The 24,559-nt window shown below is 38.9% G+C and overlaps 1 protein-coding gene across 5 annotated transcripts in view; it reads left to right on the top strand.

Annotated features, from left to right (window-relative positions):
* Window positions 1-24,559, top strand: part of plxnb2b (plexin b2b) — a 523,376-nt gene that overhangs the window by 427,177 nt on the left and 71,640 nt on the right. For all 5 annotated transcript variants that reach the window (XM_061916746.1, XM_061916747.1, XM_061916748.1 and 2 more), the window contains 4 exons: window positions 2,395-2,488; window positions 6,850-7,047; window positions 13,529-13,708; window positions 17,239-17,375. In XM_061916746.1, the coding sequence (XP_061772730.1) occupies window positions 2,395-2,488; window positions 6,850-7,047; window positions 13,529-13,708; window positions 17,239-17,375 (609 nt within the window). The remainder of the gene's footprint in view (window positions 1-2,394; window positions 2,489-6,849; window positions 7,048-13,528; window positions 13,709-17,238; window positions 17,376-24,559) is intronic.

The raw sequence follows: 24,559 nt of genomic DNA, 5'->3' as shown, positions 1-24,559 counted from the left end.
AATATTGTTACCTAGTGACATTTTACTAGGTATTGCTGCTATTTGTTTTCATTTATTTATATTAAATTCAATGTATTGTATTGAAAAGCCAGAAGCTTTCATATAATCTATTAAGTTCCATTTATGGTTCTATGGTTATCATCGTAGTTGTCCGCTTTACCATCACTGGTATCATTATGTAGTCACATCCATCCATTTTCTACTGCTTGTCCCTTTTACTGTAGATGTCAAATTTAGATGGGACCATATATGATAATCAGGAAATGTATTTCTCTAAAGCGTAGGGGAACAAGGCGTTAATTAAGAGAGGCTGATCATTTTGTATACTTATTTTCTTACTTGAATAATGATTTGGAGTCTTTCAGAAAGTTGAAAGGAAACCTTTTGGGAACATTTTTGTTTAGGAAAAAAAGTATTTTGCACAACACAACAGCAACAGAACCAGTGTTGTAATAGCGTTAAAGAGCAAACTGCTCAGTCAGCATAATATTGCTCTTGAGCTTAATCTAAACAACGATACGGCAAGTATAACACCAACAACCAACATTTCAACCTTGTGATGCATGAATTATGTTAACCAACTTCAGTTGTTGTAGTGTTTGTATTATTCTAAAAAAAATGATTTTTCAAGGAGTTGGGGAAACTTTGATTATAGGTGTAATGTATCAAATGCATTTTGTGAACACTATAAAATGTTGTTTTTAATTGTCTTTAATAAACAATGTTTTTAAATTTTAGGGGAAATGTCCACTAGGGTGCACAACATTGTTTAATTTTAGGTTTAATTGATGAGATGGATTTTGTGAACACTATAAAATGTTGTTTTTAATTGTCTTTAATAAACAATGTTTTTACATTGTTGGGGAAATGTCCACTAGGGTGGACAACATTCTTTAATCATAGGTTTATCTGATAAAATGCATTTTGCGAACACTATAAAATATTGTTTTTAATTGTCTTTAACAAGCAATATTTTTACATAATTGGGGAAATGTCCACAAGGGTGGGCAACATTTTTTAATTATAGGTGTATTGGATAAAATGCATTTTGCGAACACTATGAAATGTTGTTTTTAATTGTCTTTAATAAACAATGTTTTTACATCGTTGGGGAAATGTTCACTAGGGTGGACAACATTCTTTAATTATAGGTTTAACTGATAAAATGCATTTTGCGAACACTATAAAGTGTTGTTTTTAATTGTCTTTGCAAGCAATGTTTTTACATAGTTGGGGAAATGTCCACAAGGGTGGACAACATTCTTTAATTATATGTTTAATAGATAAAAAGCATTTTACGAACACTATAAAATGTTGTTTTTAATTTTATTTAACAAGCAATGTTTTTACATAGTTGGGGAAATGTCCACTTGAGTGGACAACATTCTTTAATTATAGGTTTAATGGAAAACATGCATTTTGTGAACACTATGAAATTTAGTTTTTAGTTATCTTGAATACACAATGTTTTTACATATTTGGGGAAATTTCCACTTGGGTGGACAACATTCTTTAATTATAGATTTAATGAAACAAATGCATTTTCTGAACACTATAAAATGTTTTTTTCATTATCTTGAATACACAATGTTTTTACATAAAGGCCGTGCAAAAACATTAGGCCTTGTGACTTCCAAAATTACTTAAAAAAAAAAAAAAAACGACAAAATATTGCTACATCGTAATGCAAAAACAAATGCACATTCTAATAACATGATTTAATTGATTTGAGGACAAAAATTTACCCCAAAAAATTATATATTTGTCAAAGATAAAGTAGTAACAACCAATACAGGTAGTGGTTCACAACTTAACGGACCCATTATTAATAACGATTTCCTCAAATTACAAAAATTACAGTAAGGAGTTAGTTGACGATGTAGTAAATTTTTTTTTATCTTTATCTTCTTCTCGTGGTCTATTCATCCTCTGCTTTCGCTGTTTCTAAGGTAGCTTTTCTAACTTATATCTCTCAGTAGTCTCGCTATGGAAGCGCTAAAAAAAACTACCGGTACAACAAAGATGACAGGGAGAAGACGCTGTCGAAGTGGAGGCACGTAAATAAGACCGCCAAAAAACGGCGCATCCTGAAGAGACGACTTGAAGATGGTCTGTAAAACATAATCTATGCAACATTTTGACCAAAGAACCACCATTACATGTTTTAAATGTAGGGACAAATAATAATATTTTGACCCTTTTAATGTGCCTTATAATTTGGTGCGCCTCTTGAGTGAAAATATACTAAAGTCTAAAGTGGTGTCACACATGATGATGGTTTGGCTTTTTTAAGCGTATTTTTTCCACTTTGCGAGTGTACAGTTGTGTTTTAGACACCTGAAATGTTCTCACTTGAATGCCATTTTGAAGCTATTGTGTGTGTTTGTGTTGCAGCGGCGGCAGAAACATCGTCGTGACCGGTTCTGGTTTTGACATCATTCAGCGAGCCGTCATTAATGTCCGGGCAGACAACGTGACATCATCTGAGGTGCGTGCGTGCGTGCGTGCGTGCGTGCGTGCGTGCGTGCGTTTGTGCGTTCGTGTGTGTGTGTTCCATTTCTTTTTCAATTCCCTATAATTATCTGCACCATCCTCTCCCTATTGTCCCCATCAATCTGTTTTCACGCAATCATCATTTCATTCTTCACTTCATTTTCTCTTCTTGAATGCGTTCACTTCTCCTTTGCCTTTTTTTTTTTCCATTATTATCTGTACCCGCCTGCCGCCTGTCCATCCATCTTTACGAATACAGCGGTGATTCATTCCCGGCCTCGTCAAGCGTTTCTTCGTCTTCCTCCTGGCCGACACACTTCCCCTCCCGCTTGATCCCAGAGATTACCTAAGCCAGTGTTACTTCATCTTACTTCCCAGTCCATAAATCCTAAAACCTGTAGGATTGGAGATAGCGCTCCCGCCAAAAACACTGCGTTCCCCTTCAGCTTAAGAAAGCAAGATTGACTCTGTCAAATAGGCGAGGGGAGGGCTTAAAAGTGGCAGCAGGCAGCTTGCCTTTCCTCAGTGTTAGCGGCGAGCACTAAGCAGCAAAAATGTTGATCATTTCCTTTACAGGGATAAATTTAATACCAGTATTAAGGTTTGCGGGAGATTATGTTGCTCTTTATCACCCAACTCACGGGCCAAGTCCCCCACTTGCCTCCGTCCCATGAGGGACTGGAGTGATATTAAAGGCTGGCGTGGAAATAAGCGTTATCTCCTAGGCCTGGGCTGGTCACCTTCTTAAACTTAAGTCCAGCAAAGTCATTTCCCGCTGCATGTGTGCTGGCCTCTTGTGTAAACATGCACATTACATTGCTGCTCAGACTCCTGAAGCACTTTCTTGTAACGCATACTTTCTAAACCAGCCTCATTTGTTGCCAGATATGCTGCTAAATGTTGGCCCAGCTACCGATTGGATGTTCACCCATCGGATTATTGCACATTAATCCACTGGGAGCAGACAAAACGATGCTGTTTTGCGGACGGAGGTCGTGGAAATAGGAAATATAACCCATTTAGAATGATGAAAACAACCACTGTAACTGTGTAATTTAGCTTTAGATCAAGGCTGCCCACACTTTTTCAGCAGGCGAGCTACTTTTCAAATGACCAGGTCAGGGTGATCATCTTCGTGTGTGTGTGTGTGTATATATATATATATATATATATATATATATATATATATATATATATATATATATATATATATATATATGTATATATATATATATATATATCAAACCCTGTGTCCATATGAGTTGGGAAATTGTGTTGGATGTAAATAAAAACGGAATACAATGATTTGCAAATCATTTTCAACCCATATTCAGTTGAATATGCTAAAAAGACAACATATTTAATGTTCGAACTGATAAACATATTTTTTTTTTGCAATAATCATTAACTTTAGAATTTGATGCCAGCAACACATAACAAAGAAGTTGGGAAAGGTGGCAATAATTACTGATAAAGTTGAGAAATGCTCATCAAACACTTATTTGGAACATCCCACAGGTGTGCAGGGTAATTTGGAACAGGTGGGTGCCATGATTGGGTATAAAAACAGCTTCCCAAAAAATGCTCAGACTTTCACAAGAAAGGATGGGGCGAGGTACACCCCTTTGTCCACAACTGCGTGAGCAGATAGTCAAACAGTTTAAGAACAACGTTTCTCAAAGTGCAATTGCAAGAAATTTAGGGATTTCAACATCTACGGTCCATAATATCACCAAAAGGTTCAGAGAATCTGGAGAAATCACTCCACGTAAGCAGCATGGCTAGAAACCAACATTGAATGACCGTGACCTTCGATCCCTCAGATGGCATTGTATCAAAAACCGACATCAATTTCTAAAGGATATCACCACATGGGCTCAGGAACACTTCAGAAAACCACTGTCACTAAAAACAGTTGGTCGCTACATCTGTAAGTGCAAGTTAAAGCTCTACTATGCAAAGCGAAAGCCATTTATCAGCAACATCCAAAAATGCCGCCGGCTTCTCTGGGCCCGAGATCATCTAAGATGGACTGATGCAAAGTGGAAAAGTGTTCTGTGGTCTGACAAGTCAACATTTCAAATTGTTTTTGGAAATATTCGACATTGTGTCATCCGGACCAAAGGGGAAGCGAACTATCCATACCGTTATTGACGCAAAGTTCAAAAGCCAGCATCTGTGATGGTATGGGGGTGCATTAGTGCCCAAGGCATGGGTAACTTACACATCTGTGAAGGCACCATTAATGCTGAAAGGTACATAAAGGTTTTGGAGCAACATATGCTGCCATCTAATTGCCGTCTTTTTCATGGAAGCCCCTGCTTATTTCAGCAAGACAATGCCAAGCCACAACAGCGTGGCTTCGTAAAAAAGAGTGCGGGTACTTTCCTGGCCCGCCTGCAGTCCAGACCTGTCTCCCATCGAAAATGTGTGGCGCATTATGAAGCGTAAAATACGACAGCGGAGACCGCGGACTGTTGAACGACTGAAGCTCTACATAAAACAAGAATGGGAAAGAATTCCACTTTCAAAGCTTCAACAATTAGTTTCCTCAGTTCCCAAACGTTTATTGAGTGTTGCTAAAAGAAAATGTGATGTAACACAGTGGTGAACATGCCCTTTCCCAACTATTTTGGCACGTGTTGCAGCCATGAAATTCTAAGTTAATTATTATTTGCAAAAAAAAAACAAATCAAGTTCATGAATTTGAACATCAAATATCTTGTCTTTGTAGTGCATTCAACTGAATATGGGTTGAAAAGGATTTGCAAATCAATGTATTCCATTTATATTTACATCCAACACAATTTCCCAACTCATATGGAAACGGGGTTTATACAGTACAGGCCAAAAGTTTGGACACATCTTCTACTCATTCAATGCGTTTATATTTATTTTCTTGACTATTTACATTGTAGATTGTCACTGAAGGCATCAAAACTATGAATGAACAGATGTGGAGTTATGTACTTAACAAAAAAAGGTGAAATAACTGAAAACATGTTTTATCTTCTAGTTTCTTCAAAATAGCCACCCTTTGCTCTGCTTACTGCTTTGCACACTCTTGGCATTCTCTCGATGAGTTTCAAGCACACCTGTGAAGTGAAAACCATTTCAGGTGACGACCTCTTAAAGCGGTAGTAATAAAATATATCTTGTTCCCGCACTCATCCTACCTATCTACCAGACATTCCCTCCACTGATAAATAACTCTTGGTAAGTTTCACTGTATTTATTGGCAAGTTTAAACGAGTCATTAAAAGTATCAATAATAAACGATATCGATCATCATAAAAAATCCTATTTCGTGATATAGTTTTCAGCCTTATCGCCTAGTACCACCTGAATTCGGTCTGTACCTATAAAAGCACCATATTTGTTATTTATCCCTATTTGTATTATTATTACCGACTGCTTCCAACAATCAACTCCACACAATTCTTTGCGGTCACTGATTATAACAAAGTTTGGATTGTCAACAATCTTCCCGTCTGCGCCGTGTGCCTATAGGCAGCAGATGTTGACGCGGGAGGCATTAACGGCGGTGTGAAAGTTTGGCGGTGCCGTGACTGACAACTTGAACTCACTGTGTATGTCGCACGAAGGCACAATCTCACGTTGTCACGGTGCCATCGAGGCTGTTGTATTTTTAACGAGCCGACGTAGAGTTGTCACCTAGCCATGGCGCGCCGGCAAAAATATCAGCGCATTGTAAAAGGAACAGCGGGAAGGGGAGGAGTGAGTCAGCACGGTTCTCGGGTGACAGATTGAGGTTTTACTAACAATGAAAACATGAGTTGATTGCCTCTCACAGTCCTCAAACAGCCATTTTTTGCACGATGCCTCATAAACTTTGTCACCATAACGTATTACTCTCCACCTATTTACCTTGCCGCCTTTTAAATAAAATCCCGCTGAGCGGCTCCAGGCTTATAGACACAGCAACAATACACCCTGTACAATGGGCATATGCAGCACCCCCCCCCCTCACATACACACACACACACACACACACACACACACACACACATACACACACAACCAAACACAACCACCCCACGCCTTCACCACAGCTTGAGTCCCCTTAGGAGTGATGGACGGCTGAGTGGCACTTATACAGCAGAGGCCGGCCCCCGTAGCTCCGCTCCCTCCCCTCTGTTGCAAGTTTTGTTGATTCTTTGTAACCCCCCCCCCCCACACACACACACACACACTCCCAACAATTACTTGGCAGACCCGTCAGCGATCATTTTTCTGTCTCCCCGTAATGTTTGTCTGATCTTGAATGGGATTGTGCTGAAAATCTCAATTTACCCTCAGGGATTAATAAAGTACTTCTGATTCTGATTCTTTTAGGTGGCCCATGAGAAGAGCGACACTGTCATCCATTTCCGCTCCCCGACGGTCAACGGATCGCTGAGTCAGCACGCCAGGACGTACATTCAGCTGGACAACTGGGAGAAGGAGCTGAAAAACTTTGACTACCACCAGGACCCCGTCTTCTACGAGCTTCCCAAGAGGCTCTTCACGGAGGCCAGCATCATCATCGTCACTGTGAGTGCACACTTTAGCGCAAATTGTTTATGTTACTGGACGTTGTTTTCAATTTGGCTCGACAGTCAGCCTTATTTTTAACGTTCTGATGCCAAATGTGTTTCATTTTATGTTAAGTACTCTGCATCGCACCTGCGCTGCTTGCCCCGCTCTCCAATAAAATGTAAGCTGTTGTAAGCTGTGGGCTACAAATGGCCCATAGCCCCAACTTTGGACACAAAGGGTTTATTGTGTTTAAAGAACAGCAATAAGATCTGTTTACTCAAGAACAACCTACGTAAAAGTTTGAAAAATACATAATGAATATGTAAATATCTCAATACGTAAAATATATTAAATGATGCAATAATAATAATAAAAACAATATATTGAAATACATGTAATACTGGATATTAATATAAACATTGAAATTGTAACATTTAGACACAAAAATACCTATAATTATAAAAACAGGTACGGGTAAGGTACGGGTTTTTCCCCCAAACATTTTTATAATCAACGGTTATATATAATAATGATGTACAACCATATACAAGTTAAACAACAACAAAAAATAGATTACAATAAATATATAATATATATACTCATTGAGTCTTGAGTTTGAGTTTATTTCTAACATGCATATATTATGTATAATTAATACAAAATGTATTATAATTATTAAAATAATCAAACTTATTACAAAACTAACCATAGTAAATACTATGATTAGTTAGCTCGGTTGGTAGAGCGACCGTGCCAACAACTTGAGGGTTGCAGGTTCGATACCCGCTTCCGCCATCCTAGTCACTGCTGTTATGTCCTTGGGCAAGACACTTTACCCACCTGCTCCCAGTGCCACCCACACTGGTTTAAATGTAACTTAGATATTGGGTTTCACTATGTAAAGCGCTTTGAGTCACTAGAGAAAGAGTGCTATATAAATACAATTCACTTCACTAATTCACTACTCTTTCAGAATAATAATTAGATAGTTGAAATGCAATACAATAATTGTGTAATTTTATTTTTTCAAGTAAATATAGAAAACTTACCTTTTGAAATAATGTTATCTAGTACCGTAAATCAAACAATTAACAATAATAATATAATATACAAAATAATTAGATAACATTCTAAATATCGAAAATAACAAATATATTAAATAGAAAGAATGCAATATTATTAGATTGTGGTAATAATGTGTGTAATTGCATTTTTAAAAAGGTGAACTAAAAAAATGACACTAAACAAATGTATTCCAATACTTTAAATACAACAAATAATGATTGTAATGATGCATAATTATAATTAAAACATTTAACATTAAAAAAAAACAAATAGAATAATAGAAAAAAAACAACATTGTTATATATAGTGCTAACAATATTTATATAATTGTATTTTAAAAAATGTCGATCAAAAAACGACTCATTATATCAATGTAAATTTAACAATAACGATAATAATAATAATGTCACGATAGATTATAATTGTATAAAAATTTTTTTATATTAAAACAACAAATAAAGGTAAACAAAAGTAACACATTAAAATAATGCAATCTCATACGATAAATATAACAGCACTGGTAATGATAATTATAATTTTCTAATAATTATGATGAAACAATGTTTTGTAAACCAAATTGAAAATGGAAAGTTAATAAATAAGGACTCAATCACAAATTACAAGACATCCCACAACAATAAGAAAGCACAAAGAAAGTTGGAGATGGCCATCATGGGAAATACTCCATCATCACTGAGGGATGACTCAGGGCAAGTCTGACCGAGACAGGTTCTTGTTGATGTTGCATTATCAGTATGACGGCGCCTTTTTTCTGCTGAGTCACTGTTGTTATGACAGTGATGTGTCTTAAGGATTAAAAAAAAGTCATATTTCCCCTTGCCCGTAGTAGACCTGATAGTTTATGATTGCATAACAGGGCGCATTTAATAATAAATCCTTGCTCGGCGGTGTGATTGTTTATGGCGCCATCAGAAATTGAATTTCATCCCTTCAACCTTGTGACGGTGCCGCAAGCAGAAAGGATGTGTTGAGGCATGTTTGTGATCATTCCTCAACTTGTATTCTGCTTGCATTGTGATGCATGCATCATGAAGGATTTACATGAAACAATATTTAAATCAGGCTCTAAAATAACATTCAAATAGGAGGATTAAAGGTTGGAAACAAAAGGTTTGAACATTTTTCTTGACGTACTTAGAATGTATCATTTGAAAACGCTTACAAAAAGAGTTGGGATTAAATAGGCTCTACTTCTTCCTACTACCGTGATTTTCGGAGTTAAGTCGCTCCGGAGTATAAGCCGCACCTGCCGAAAATGCATGATAAAGAAGGAAAAAAACATATATAAATCGCACTGGAGTATAAGTCGCATTTTTGGGGAAATTTATTTGATGAAACCCAACACCAAGAATAGACATTTGAAAGGCAATTTAAAATAAATAAAGAATTGTGAACAACAGCCTTAATAAGTGTACATTATATGAGGCATAAATAACCTTCTGAGAAGGTGCCTGGTATGTTAACGTAACATATTATGGTAAGAGTCATTCAAATAACTATAACATATTGAACATGCTATACGTTTACCAAACAATGTGTCACTCCTAATTGCTAAATCCCATGAAATCTTATACGTCTAGTCTCTTACGTAAATGAGCTAAATAATATTATTATTTTACGGTAATGTGTTAATAATTTCACCCATAAGTCGCTCCTGAGTATAAGTTGCACCCCCGGCCAAACTATGAAAAAAACTGCGACTTATAGTCCGAAAAATACGGTACTTTTTTTTTTTTTTTTATGGAAATGTGATGTACTTTACTGTAACTTTGTTCAAAATAAACTGTATGACTAATCATCACTTATTACATCTGTACGTCTGTGTTGGAGGATCATTGTATTTAAACTTTCTGTGGGGAAACACTCTTCATGTAAATTAGCCATCTTTCGCAGTTCATTAGAGAAGCACTCTCATAGTTGCAGGCCACTTAAGACATGCTATATACAGACATTAGCCTAATGTAAGACGTGTTCTGCAAATTACAACTTGTCACTACGGTTGTTTTACTTTTACTAGGGTTGTACGGTATACCGGTACTAGTATAGTATCATGGTAGTAATGAATCAAATACGGTACCGGTTGAGCTACCAATGTATTTATTTCTGCTTTAATAACAAAAAAAAATATTTGGAAGATACGATGTTAGAGCTGTCTCCATGCAACTTTTTCACTTCTGATACCAATATTAGAGCCTTGACGTCACAATGTAAACAAACGCCAGGGGTGGATCTACACCTGACATCTACTGTAATTGTTACAAGTACAGGTGTGTATCTTTTTGACACTACGATGATTACATTGATATTTTTTATCGTCACACAATCTTTTTTCCTTTTTTCTAAATTCATATTATGTTTATAACCACAGGAAATACGTCCCCGGACACATGAGGACTTTGAATATGACCAAAGTACGATCCTGGAACTACTTGGTAACGGATCGATACCTAAATTTGTGGTATCACCACAAAACTAATGTAAAGTGTCAAACAACAGAAGACTACATGATTACTACATTTTAACAGAAGTGCAGTTACAACACGTTGAAACAAAAAAAAAACTGATATTAACAGTAAATGAACTAGTAGGTAGGTAGTAGGTAGTTAAAAAGCTCCTCGGTGGCAAGGCCCCGGGGGTGGACGAGATCCGCCCGGAGTTCCTTAAGGCTCTGGATGCTGTGGGGCTGTCTTGGTTGACAAGACTCTGCAGCATCGCATGGACATCGGGGGCGGTACCTCTGGATTGGCACACCGGGGTGGTGGTTCCTCTCTTTAAGAAGGGGGACCGGAGGGTGTGTTCCAGCTATCGTGGGATCACACTCCTCAGCCTTCCCGGTAAGGTTTATTCAGGTGTACTGGAGAGGAGGCTATGCCGGATAGTCGAACCTCGGATTCAGGAGGAACAGTGTGGTTTTCGTCCTGGTCGTGGAACTGTGGACCAGCTCTATACTCTCGGCAGGGTTCTTGAGGGTGCATGGGAGTTTGCCCAACCAGTCTACATGTGCTTTGTGGACTTGGAGAAGGCATTCGACCGTGTCCCTCGGGAAGTCCTGTGGGGAGTGCTCAGAGAGTATGGGGTATCGGACTGTGTTATTGTGGCGGTCCATTCCCTGTACGATCAGTGCCAGAGCTTGGTCCGCATTGCCGGCAGTAAGTCGAACACATTTCCAGTGAGGGTTGGACTCCGCCAAGGCTGTCCTTTGTCACCGATTCTGTTCATAACTTTTATGGACAGAATTTCTAGGCGCAGTCAAGGCGTTGAGGGGTTCCGGTTTGGCGACCGCAGGATTAGGTCTCTGCATTTTGCAGATGATGTGGTCCTGATGGCTTCATCAGACCGGGATCTTCAGCTCTCACTGGATCGGTTTGCAGCCGAGTGTGAAGCGACCGGAATGAGAATCAGCACCTCCAAGTCCGAGTCCATGGTTCTCGCCCGGAAAAGGGTGGAGTGCCATCTCCGGGTTGGGGAGGAGACCCTGCCCCAAGTGGAGGAGTTCAAGTACCTAGGAGTCTTGTTCACGAGTGGGGGAAGAGTGGATCGTGAGATCGACAGGCGGATCGGTGCGGCGTCTTCAGTAATGCGGACGTTGTACCGATCCGTTGTGGTGAAGAAGGAGTTGAACCGGAAGGCAAAGCTCTCAATTTACCGGTCGATCTACGTTCCCATCCTCACCTATGGTCATGAGCTTTGGGTCATGACCGAAAGGATAAGATCACGGGTACAAGCGGCCGAAATGAGTTTCCTCTGCCGGGTGTCGGGGCTCTCCCTTAGAGATAGGGTGAGAAGCTCTGTCATCCGGGAGGAGCTCAAAGTAAAGCCGCTGCTCCTCCACATCGAGAGGAGCCAGATGAGGTGGCTCGGGCATCTGGTCAGGATGCCACCCGAACGCCTCCCGAGGGAGGTGTTTAGGGCACGTCCAACCGGTAGGAGGCCACGGGGAAGACCCAGGACACGTTGGGAAGACTATGTCTCTCGGCTGGCCTGGGAACGCCTCGGGATCCCCCGGGAAGAGCTAGACGAAGTGGCTGGGGAAAGGGAAGTCTGGATTTCCCTGCTTAGGCTGTTGCCCCCGCGACCCGACCTCGGATAAGCGGAAGAAGATGGATGGATGGATGGATGAACTAGTAGATTAATAATACATTTTTACAGCTTGTCCCTCATAATGTTGACAAAATAATAGCATGATAAATGACACAATATGTTACTGCATACATCGTCAGACAAATTAAAAGCCTTTGTTTGCTTACTAATAAAAGAAAAGTTTTCTAGTAGGTTCATTATTTTATTTAAGGACAAACTTGCAATAATAAACATATGTTTAATGTACCGTAAGATTTTTTATTCAAATAAAGCCAATAATGCATTTTTTTGTGGTCCTCCTTACTAAGAAAAGTATTGAAATACATGTTGGTGCTGGTAGCAGTACTAAATTATTGGTATCGGGACAACTGTAGGTCTCGAAGGGGCACAGGATTTTGCAATGCATTGTGGAGTCGCGGTAGCCATTTTTTGACGGCCAAAGTTTGTGTTTACATGGCCAAGAGAGAGCAAACAACTTGTTTAACATGGATCGTACAAAAAAAAAGGCATTAAAAGACGGTACCGAGACAAACTGTAGCCTGTTCCGTAGGCTCGCGACATCGAAAAAATAAATACAAATAGTGGAATTACGTATATATTGCATATATATGTTATATTTTATATTGCTTTTAGTCTATTTTATACATGCATTGTCCTTTTCATCTTTTCCATCATTTGTAACTGAGCTACTGTGTGGAACAATTTCCCTTGTGGATCATTAAAGTTTGTCTAAGTCTAGGTAAGCTTCCGCCATTTTCAAATTCGAACTTATCTATAGTTTGTCAGCGAAGTCCGTTTTTGTACCAGTGAAAAATTTCAGGATGCAAAGTCTGTTAAGGCTCATTGTCCACCGTTCAAATTGCGCATAATCTGCGGCTTTTATCGCTTATGTGCTTGAAATGTAGTGAGGTTATTACTTTACTTTAAAACACTTTGTTTGTACTTCGTACAAATTTACCAGTCTGAAATTTAAAATGCCGTGAACATACAAAAATGCACCAGGTGATGGCGTTAAAATAGATGTTTGATCGTCTCACGGCTGCTATACAAGCCATTTGCCGCTTTTTTATCAGCTCACGAACCCGAGTTCCTTAGCTTTACTTTCACACTGGAAACAAATCGTTTTGTTTTTTTCCTGACGCGATGCTGACAACTTTTGCGGCGGTCAATGATGGCGCACGTCACGCCATGTTTTGAACTTGTTAAAGAAAACAACACAAAGTCTTGCTGTTAGTCATGTAGATAAGCTACTGTATTCCAGACCCACAATGTATTGCGTTTACTATGTCTCATATGATGCAATTCAAGTCAAAATTGTCCCTTCCTGCAGGGAAGAGGCTTCTCCAAAGCCATGACGGCCAAAGAGGCTAAGGCCTTCGTGGGCGACGTCCCCTGCGTGGTCAACACTCTCCAGGACGACAAGCTCTTCCTGGACCCGCCCTCCACTCAGCCCAGCGCTCGCTCCCGGAGGCACCGCCGTGACACTCGACCCGAGTTGCTGGATCTAATGGTCAGGATCTCTATCTAAAACCACCCTTTTTTCATTAGCTGTTAGCTCCCAGACCACAATTATAGTGGAATCTACCATTTTTTCACATTTAGATCCAAATGATCTGTTCCAGGGTCAAACTACCACCATTGTAAAGCCTTTATTAACTATTTTCAAGTGTAAAAATAAGAGCTTACCAGTAAAAAGTAAAACTATACGGAAAAAGTCATTAGTGTTATTCAAAACTGAAAAAATGTTTATATGGGTTCCCACTTCTCTGTGAGCGCTTTGAGTATCTAATAATAGAAAAAGCGCGATATCAATCTAATTGTTAATATATTTTCCGGAGTATAGGGAACACCTGATTATAAGGCGCACTGTAGATGAATGGTCTATTTTTGATATTTTTTCATAAATTAGGCGCACCGGATTATAGGGCGCATTTTTTTTCTAAATTGAAAGACTTCCTTGTGGTCCACATTACATGTTAGAGCAGGGGTAGGGAACCCATGGCTCTAGAGCCAGATGTGGCTCTTTTGATGACTACATCTGGCTCTCAGATAAATCATAGCTAATATTGCTTAACAATAAATAATAAACAAATAACAGTAAATAATGAATAATTCCGCTGGCAATCACAGTGTCAAAAATAACGTTCAAAATATAAAACCTTCTCATGCATTTTAATCCATCCATCCGGTTTCTACCGCACCTGTTCAAGAAGTCGCATTAATGGTTAGAAGTATTTTATTTTTTGTTGGTTAGCTTCAGAATAACCATGTTATTCAAATGAATAAGAGACTTATTATAAATGTTGGTCTTACTTAAAAATGCACGCATTTAGTTGTATTCAGTCTTAAAAAAAATATTATATGGCTCTCATGGAAATACTTTTTAAAATATTTGGCTTGTATGGCTCTCTCAGTCAAAAAGGTTCCCGACCCCTATGTTTAGAGTGTCCACCCTGAGATCGGTAGGTTGTGAGTTCAAACCCCAGCCGACTCATTACATCCCTGCTTGGCACTCAGCATCAAGGGTTGGAATTGGGGGTTAAATCACCCAAAAAGATTCCCACGGGTGGCCACCACTGCTGCCCACTGCTCCTCTCCTCTCCTAGGGAGTGATGAAGGGTGATGGGTCAAATGCAGAAAATAATTTTGTGACAATCATTGGTACTTTAACTTTAACATAATGGTGGTACCTTGGTCAAAATGTTGCATAGATGATGTTTTACAGATCATCTTCAAGTCGCTTTTTGACAGTCGCTTCCGGATTACGTGGCTCACCTTTGGCAGCGTCTTTTCCTTGTCATCTTTGTTGTAGCGGTGTAGCGTGCAAGGACGGGAGTGGAAGAAATGTCAAAAGATGGCGATAACTATTTTAATGACATTCAGACTATACTTAAATCAATAAAGGAGCAGCATCTCCTCATCCGGAAACAACAACACAGGAAATGTGTCCCGTGAAAAACCGTCTGACCGGAACTCTAATAACTAAAGTTCCTTGAGTGAATAATGTGAACTCACTACACCGGTATGTTTTAACGCTTCATGGCGAGTTCACTGACAGATATAAGTAAGAACTTTACACTACTTTATATTAGAAATAGCAACAGCGGAGGGTGAATGTCCCATAACATGAAGATAGAGAAAAAGAAGTAGCCTTCCGACTACCGCGTTGGCGTGGAAGTGCGCAATTTTTCAGGACTTATGCAGATCCCAAACACAGATCAGCAGGTACCGGAAGGTAAGAAAAGTTGGTTTTGCATATTATTGCGAAACAAAACGCCTGATAAAATGTCTTACCTTGTACACACACTATAATAATACTCATATGTTTAATGCGTCGACAATTCTTGAAGCGGTGCGGCTTCGTAGCTTACCAAAGTCGTACTAAAACATTTTGATAGATTTTTGAGCGTCGTGTGTAATCTTCTATATTTTCAATGGAACATACAAAATGTTGGTGTTGTTTACTCAAGACATATTGCCATCATTGTGCAGCCTACACTTATCTATTATGTTTGACTGCCATCTACTGGTCACACTTATCATTACACCATGTACCAAATAAAATAGCTTCGAGGTGGGTCAGCTCAACTAAACTTATTCCTTACATTAGGCGCACCGGGTTATAAGGCGCACTGTCGAGTTTTTAGGTAAAAAAAGGATTTTAAGTGCACATCATGGTTTGAAAAATATGGTATTTCTTATTTATGTTGTTGCAATAAGTAATTCACATTTTTAATTTATGTGGTGAAGGTATTTAGCAACCAGGACATAGACAAGTTTACCACAATAATGACCATTTCCATAGCTTATTGATCACCCTCTTGTCTTACCTCCTACTAATGTTAGTTAGTTAGTAAAATCACTCAAAATGATACGGGTGGATTTTTATCCAACTTTCGGGAAATGCCCGTAATGGGATAAGGAACAAGTCAGCAGATTTTTAGCGCCGATCCGGACCTCAAGCTTCGAGTTCTACGTATGCTCGTCACCTCGCCTTAACCAACAGAGACAAAAACACTCGATGACTGACAAGAGGCTTCACTTCTTCTCTTTCATTTTGCGAAAGACAAGCTCATAAAGTTGTAGCTGTATTTCCCTCAACATTTCTGAATTTTGGAGCTGATCCATTTCACTTTTTTAAGAAAGGGCCTGGCGGAGGTCTGCGCTCCCGTAATGCTTTTTGTTGTTGTAATGTAGTTTACCATGAATTGATTTACATGGACCCCTTAAACAAGTTGAAAAACTTATTGGGGTGTTACCATTTAGTGGTCAATTGCATGGAATATGTACTGTACTGTGCAATCTACTAATAAAAGTTTCAATCAATCCAACACCTATTATTGGCATGTTGTACTGAGCAGCCAGGACGGCCTGTACATATTTCCTTTTGTGGAAATAATTACCATTTGCTGTTCTATGGTTGGCGTCACATGACACATAAGCCAAAACATATGTTCGCTATTACTCCCACAATATTGTGCTGAGCAACAACCACTGATACGTGTGTTCATCAAAATCAGCTCTAAATCGCGCATCAAAATAGTTTAGTTTTACTATCAATTGTACTTTTTTTCTCGTGGAATCCAGCCCCTAAATAGCCAAAATGTTTCTTCCTTCAGGCACTCACATGATTTTAGTTTGAGCTCTACTCTGTACATGAAATATAACCTTGTAAGTGCTCGGAGTTGTTGTTTCATTTCTTAGCTGCAGGAATAAAGCAACACCGCTGGACTTTTAATAGAACAGCCTACCTGCAGCAGAAAAGCGCCTGATTGAAGTGTCACACTCAATACACTTATGGATCCGTTCACTTGGTGCGAGGACCTACCGCATTCTAAAACTCTCAATGATCCAGCAGCTGTTTGCTGGGGGAAAAAAATTGAGAAGAAGAAATGTGGGGCAATTATGTAGATTCCCTCTTTCCATTACATCGCCGCTTTTAGCGCTGACCCCCACCCATACCTGAACACATGTCTAAAATGTGGCGAGCGTACACCTATCAATGACGTTCTCCTCTCTCCTTGTGTGTTTTGTCTCTAGGTCCAGTTCGGGAAGGGGGAGTGGGTGGTGGGCTCGGTGCAGTACGAGAAGAAGAACGATTTGTCGCTCTACATCATCATCCCTGCTGTCATCGTGCCAATGCTGCTCATCATTGCTATCTCCGTCTACTGCTACAGGTAAGTACTGGAAAATAAAATATATATCAAATATCTTTGAATTTGAATGGTCCGCATTGCTGGCAGTAAGTCGGACACGTTTCCAGTGAGGGTTGGACTCCGCCAAGGCTGTCCTTTGTCACCGATTCTGTTCATAACTTTTATGGACAGAATTTCTAGGCGCAGCCAAGGCGTTGAGGGGATCCGGTTTGGTGGCCACGGGATTAGGTCTCTGCTTTTTGCAGATGATGTAGTCCTGATGGCTTCACCTGACCGGGATCTTCAGCTCTCACTGGATCGGTTCGCAGCCGAGTGTGAAGCGACCGGAATGAGAATCAGCACCTCCAAGTCCGAGTCCATGGTTCTCGCCAGGAAAAGGGTGGAGTGCCATCTCCGGGTTGGGGAGGAGACCCTGCCCCAAGTGGAGGAGTTCAAGTACCTAGGAGTCTTGTTCACGAGTGGGGGAAGAGTGGATCGTGAGATCGACAGGCGGATCGGTGCGGCGTCTTCAGTAATGCGGACGTTGTATCGATCCGTTGTGGTGAAGAAGAAGCTGAGCCGGAAGGCAAAGCTCTCATTTTACCGGTCGATCTACGTTCCCATCCTCACCTATGGTCATGAGCTTTGGGTCATGACCGAAAGGATAAGATCACGGGTACAAGCGGCCGAAATGAGTTTCCTCCGCCGGGTGGCGGGGCTCTCCCTTAGAGATAGGGTGAGAAGCTCTGCCATCCGGGAGGAACTCAAAGTAAAGCCGCTGCTCCTCCACATCGAGAGCCAGATGAGGTGGTTCGGGCATCTGGTCAGGATGCCACCCGAACGCCTCCCTAGGGAGGTGTTTAGGGCACGTCCAGCTGGGAAGACCCAGGACACGTTGGGAAGACTACGTCTCCCGGCTGGCCTGGGAACGCCTCGGGATCCCCCGGGAAGAGCTAGACGAAGTGGCTAGAGAAAGGGAAGTCTGGGCTTCCCTGCTTAGGCTACTGCCCCCGCGACCCGACCTCGGATAAGCGGAAGATGATGGATGGATGGATATCTTTGAATTAGGCAGCACGGTGGAAGAAGGGTTAGTGCATCTGCGTCACAATACGAAGGTCCTGAGTTCAATCCCAGGCTCGGGATCTTTCTGTGTGGAGTTTGCATGTTCTCCCCGTGACTGCATGGGTTCCCTCCGGGTACTCCGCCTTCATCCCACTTCCAAAAACATGCACTGGGGATAGGTTGATAGGCAAGACTAAATTAGCCCTAGTGTGTGAATGTGAGTGTGAATGTTGTCTGTCTGTGTTGGCCCTGCGATGAGGTGGGAACTTGTCCAGGGTGTACGCCGCCTTCCGCACAAATGCAGCTGAGATAGGCTCCAGCGCAACCCCAAAAAGGACAAGCAATAGAAAATGGATGGATGGATGGATGGATCCTTGAATTACAAACTTCATTGATTCTTAAACAGTGTTAGTAAATAGCAAATGTTGTATATTGAAGCCAATTTCTCGACAAGAAAAAAAAAATAAACATGAATAATGGGTTCCATCCTCAATGAATGGCCATATTTTGTTAAAGGTTTGCATACATTGAACACAATATAAAGTGCTTGAGAAGCGGTGTTAAACTCCTTTTAGCTCAGGTGCCACATGGAAGAAAATCTTTGCACAATCGGACCGGACTGTTAAAATCCTGGCATTAAAACTAAGAAATAAAGACAACTTCAGAATTTTTTCTTTGTCTTACTTTGGCCAAAAATAGAACAAACACATTCTGAAAATATTACAATAAAAATATAGAAAAACATTCCGGCAGCGGTAACGTTTAGATCAATGAAGGAAAGTAGAAAATGAATGAATGTTTAGAACTGAATAAAAATGTATTTTCTTTTGTATTATTTTTTTTCATGAATTAAGTAACATTTATGACAACTTGTTTCCAAAACCCGGTATGGAATGAGAGATATAACAGGATAATGCTTACATTTATCATTTGTTTTCAAAATGGTAACAGAAATGTGGGACCCCAAAAATGTACTGTCAGAACCCATTTTTATGACTTGATGGGGTCCCTAGGACCCCATTTTTCAAAATTCCTAGAACCAACACTGATTGGGTATTGGTGCATGTAAAACAGCAGCAGGCAGCTGTGGCCTGCGGGACGGTTCTATTACTAATCAAATATCATCCCGGTGGACAAAAATTATTAATTTGTGTGCCGAATCTGGCCCGCGGGCCTTGACTTTGACACATAGGTGTTAGACAGACTTGTGTATATATCAAACTTAAGAAGGGGGTGATGGATCAACTTTCTATTTGGTAACAAAGTGAAAACAACAACTAGCTGAACTGTCCTTCTATGCATCCTCCCTGCGACACTCTTACGAGTCATGTGGTGCACTCCTGAACTTTAACATCCAGTTTGTTAAGATGATTTCGAAAAAAATGTCCTCCAATTCGCCTAGGCAGTTGTTCTTCTTGGTGTGCAGTTTCATCCAACAGTGCGGATGCTTCCGGAATGTTTCAAACACCACGTCACCATTCTTTTCTTTGGATTCATATTGAGCTAGAAAAATACTGTAAAAATGCTTGAAAACACCCAATGTAGCACAGAAGCTAATGGCAGGAGTGCTGTGCTACGTAACGGGAGAGTATATTCCAGCTGTAACAGCACACCTTCACTCAATATGTCCCCTGTCAAATCTGGCCTTCTGCGTATTCTCCCAAGTACTTATGTACTCACACGCCTCTGAGGCTGGAATGAGTCGAGCGCTCCAACCAGGTGAAACATGATATTGCAGTGTACACCAGACATAATAAAATGATAAAACAAAACTTTCAGAAAACTATCAGGTCTATTCTCAGTGCTTCATAAGGATGCCCTCTATCAAAAAACGAAATACACATAATTTACCTGTTATGTGCCATTCGTGAGTGTAACAGCTGAAGAAGGGCGCGACTACGGCATAAAACACAAGGAAGGCATCTGCTGCGTTTGGACTTCCTGGGCTGTTAATTGTGTACAATTTTGGTTTGGCCGTGATTGTTCAGTAATGTGACTGTCTTAATACACACTGTAGGCCCGGGAACCAGCTCTGGTTCGCCACATCATTTATGTGTCTGGTCATACTCTAATATGCCTCAATAAAGTCATGGAAAAATTTGCAAATTTAGTATTTATTAATTTTTTAACGGATATTTATCTATACATCTATGTATATATATATATATATATATATATATATATATATATATATATATATATATATATATATATATAAATGATAAATGGGTTGTACTTGTATAGCGCTTTTCTACCTGCAAGGCACTCAAAGCGCTTTGACACTACTTCCACATTTACCCATTCACACAGTGTGTGAATCACTGATGGAGGGAGCTGGCATGCAAGGCGCCAACCAGCACCCATCAGGAGCGAGGGTGAAGTGTCTTGCTCAGGACACAACGGACGTGACGAGGTTGGTTCTAGGTGGGATTTGAACCAGTGACCCTCGGGTTGCGCACGGCCACTCGCCCACTGCGCCACGCCGTACATACACATATATATATATATATATATATGTATGTATATGTATATATATATATATACATATATATATATATATATATATATATATATATATATATATATATATATATATATATACATACAGGACTGTCTCAGAAAATTAGAATTATGTGATAAAGTCCTTTATTTTCTGTAATGCTACTAAAAACATGAAAATGCCATACATTCTGGATTCATTACACATCAACTGAAATATTGCAAGCCTTTTATTATTTTAATAATTAAATTAAAAAATTAAATCATCATCTTCATCGCGCTTTACAACAGATGGAAGCGTGTACACAGCTGCATTGACTCTGGACTTGATGAAACACAGTGGACCAAAACCAGCAGCTGACATGGCTCCCCAAACCATTGCTGACTGAGGAAACTTCCGTTGTCTACAGTTCAGGAGTGGCTTGACCATGGGAAAACGGCTATTGAAGCTGTATCTATTGAAAAGCTCTATGGAGATGATGATTTCATTTTCCAGCATGATCTGGCACCTGTCCACAGTGCCAAAACCAGCAGTAACTGGTGTACTGAACAAGGGATTACTGTCCTCCATTGGCCTGCCAACTCCCCTGACCTGAACCTCATAGAGAATTTGTAGGTTATTTTAAAGAAGAAGCTGGAAGACATCAGGCCCAATAATGCAAATGAGCTAAAGGCCGCTATTGAAGCATCCTGGGCATCCATAACACCTGAGCAATGCCACAGGTTGATTGCCTCCATGCCACGCCGTATTGATGCAGTAATCCGTGCAAAAGGATTCCCAACCAAGTACTGAGTGTATTAATTGACATTTTCAAATGTGTGATTTTGTTTTGCTGTTATAAATCTTTTTTTTTACTTGGTCTGAGGAAATATTAAAATTTTTTGGGATAGGATTTTTGAGTTTTCTTAAGCTGTATGCCGTAATCAGCAATATTAAAGTAATAAAAGGATAAAAGGCTTGCAATATTTCAGTTGATGTGTAATGAATCCAGAATGATGACATTTTCATGTTTTTAGTTGCATTACGGAAAATAAAGGACTTTATCACAATATTCTAATTTTCTGAGACAGTCCTGTACATATATATATATATATATATATTTATATATATATATATATATATATATATATATATATATATATATATATATATATAAATATATATATATTAGGGCTGCGAATCTTTGGGTGTCCCACGATTCAATTCAATATCGATTCTTGGGGTCGCGATTTGATTATATATCGATTTTTTTTTTATTCAACGCGATTCTCGATTCAAAAACGATATTTTCCGATTCAAAACGATACTGTATTCATTCAATACATAGGATTTCAGCAGGATCTACCCCAGTCTGCTGACATGCTAGCAGAGTAGTAGATTTTTTTTAAAAAGCTTTTATAATTGTAAAGGACAATGTTTTATCAACCGATTGCAATAATGTCATTTTTTTTTTTACTATTAAACAAACCAAAAATATGACTTATTTTATCTTTGCAAAAACATTGGACACAGTGTGTTGTCAAGCTTATGAGATGCGATGCAAGTGTAAGGCACTGTGACACTATTATTCTTTTTTTTCTTTTTTTTATAAATGTCTAATGATAATGTCAATAAGGGATTTTTAATCACTGCTATGCTGAAATTATAACTAATATTGATACTGTTGTTGATAATATTCATTTTTGTTTTACTACTTTTAGTTATTTCTGTGTCGTGTTTGTGTCTCCTCTCAATTGCTCTGTTTATTGCAGTTCTGATTGTTGCTGGGTCAGGTTTGGTTTTGGAATTGGATTACATTTTTATGGTATTTCTGTGTATTGGTTTGTTTGATTGAAAAAAAACAAAAAAAAAACATTTTTATTCGAATCGATTTTTTCCCACCCCCCAAATATATATATATATATATATACATATATATATATATATATATATATATATATATATATATATATATATATATATATATATGTAGGTGTGGGAAAAATCACAAGACTACTTCGTCTTTACAGAACTGTTTCATGAGGGGTTCCCTCAATCATCAGGAGATTTTTCCACTATACAAACCCCGTTTCTATATGAGTTGGGAAATTGTGTTAGATGTAAATATAAATGGAATACAATGATTTGCAAATTAATTATCAACCCATATTCAGTTGAATATGCTAAAAAGACAACATATTTGATCTTCAAACAGATAAACTTTTTTTTTTTTTCCAAATAATAATTTTCTAGAATTTGATGACAGCAACACGTGACAAAGAAGTTGGGAAAGGTGGCAATAAATACTGATAAAGTTGAGGAATGCTCATCAAACACTTATATGGAACATCCCACAGGTGTGCAGGCTAATTGGTAACAGGTGGGTACCATGATTGGGTATAAAAGCAGCTTCCATGAAATGCTAAGTAATTCACAAACAAGGATGGGGTGAGCGTCACCACTTTGTAAGCAAATTGTCGAACAGTTTTAGACCAACATCTCTCAACGAGCTATTGCAAGGAATTTAGGGATTTTACCATCTACGGTCCGTAAAATCGTCAAAAAGTTCAAAGAATCTGGAGAAATCACTGCAAGTAAGCGATGATTTTACGGACTTTTGACCCCTCAGGCGCTACTGCATCAAAAACCGACATCAATGTGTAAAGGATATCACCACATGGGCTCAGGAACACTTCATAAAACCACTGTCAGTAACTATAGTTGGTCGCTACATCTTTATATGTGTATATATATATATATATGTGTGTGTGTGTATATACATATATATATATATATATATATATATATATATATGCCCTGCGACGCGGTGGCGACTTGTCCAGGATGTATCTCACTATCAGCCCGATCGGAGGCTGAGATCGGCACCAGCGACCCCAAACGGAATAAGCGGTAGGAAATGGATGGATGGATATAAATATATATATATATATATATATATATATATATATATATAAAGATTTATAACAGCAAAACAAAATCAAACATCTGAAAATGTCAATTAATGCACTCAGTACTTATTTATCTATACATCTATGTATATATATATATATATATATATATATATATACATATATATATATATATATTTCTACACATATATATATATAAGCTATGAAAGCAGTAATCAGACCAATGGGTGGCTATTTTGAAGAAACTAAAATGCAAAAATTGTTTTCAGTTATTTCACCTTTGTTTGTTAAGTACATAAGTACATGTGTTCATTCATAGTTTTGATGCCTTCAGTGACAATCTACAATGTAAATAGTCATAAAGATAAAGAGAATGCACTGAATGAGAAGATGTGTCCAAACTTTCGGCCTATAATATATATCCAAAAAAGTGGACTAAATATCTGCACATTTTTAAGGTTGTGAATGCTGAATCGTAAATATTCAGAAGGATCCACTTAATATGTAAAACTACTACTTGAAGGCCTAATGTATACAACAAAACTATTTACATGGATTTTATTGTTCATGTTTTTGTTGCTATTTTTATAAATTAATAATTTTCTTGATTTTGGGATCCTGTTTTGTAGCTAATCAACACCCATAAAGTGTGTGAATAGTTATAATAAGAACAATAAAACCAGCGGTGCGAAATACTCATTGTATAGACGTGGCAATCAAAATCACAGCGGCATAACTATCGATAGCAAATATTT

Source organism: Nerophis ophidion, linkage group LG12 (genome assembly GCF_033978795.1).
Source record: "Nerophis ophidion isolate RoL-2023_Sa linkage group LG12, RoL_Noph_v1.0, whole genome shotgun sequence".
Taxonomy (NCBI): domain Eukaryota; kingdom Metazoa; phylum Chordata; class Actinopteri; order Syngnathiformes; family Syngnathidae; genus Nerophis; species Nerophis ophidion.
Note: the sequence above shows the minus strand (reverse complement) of the source record. Positions and strands in the feature narration are given on the sequence as shown.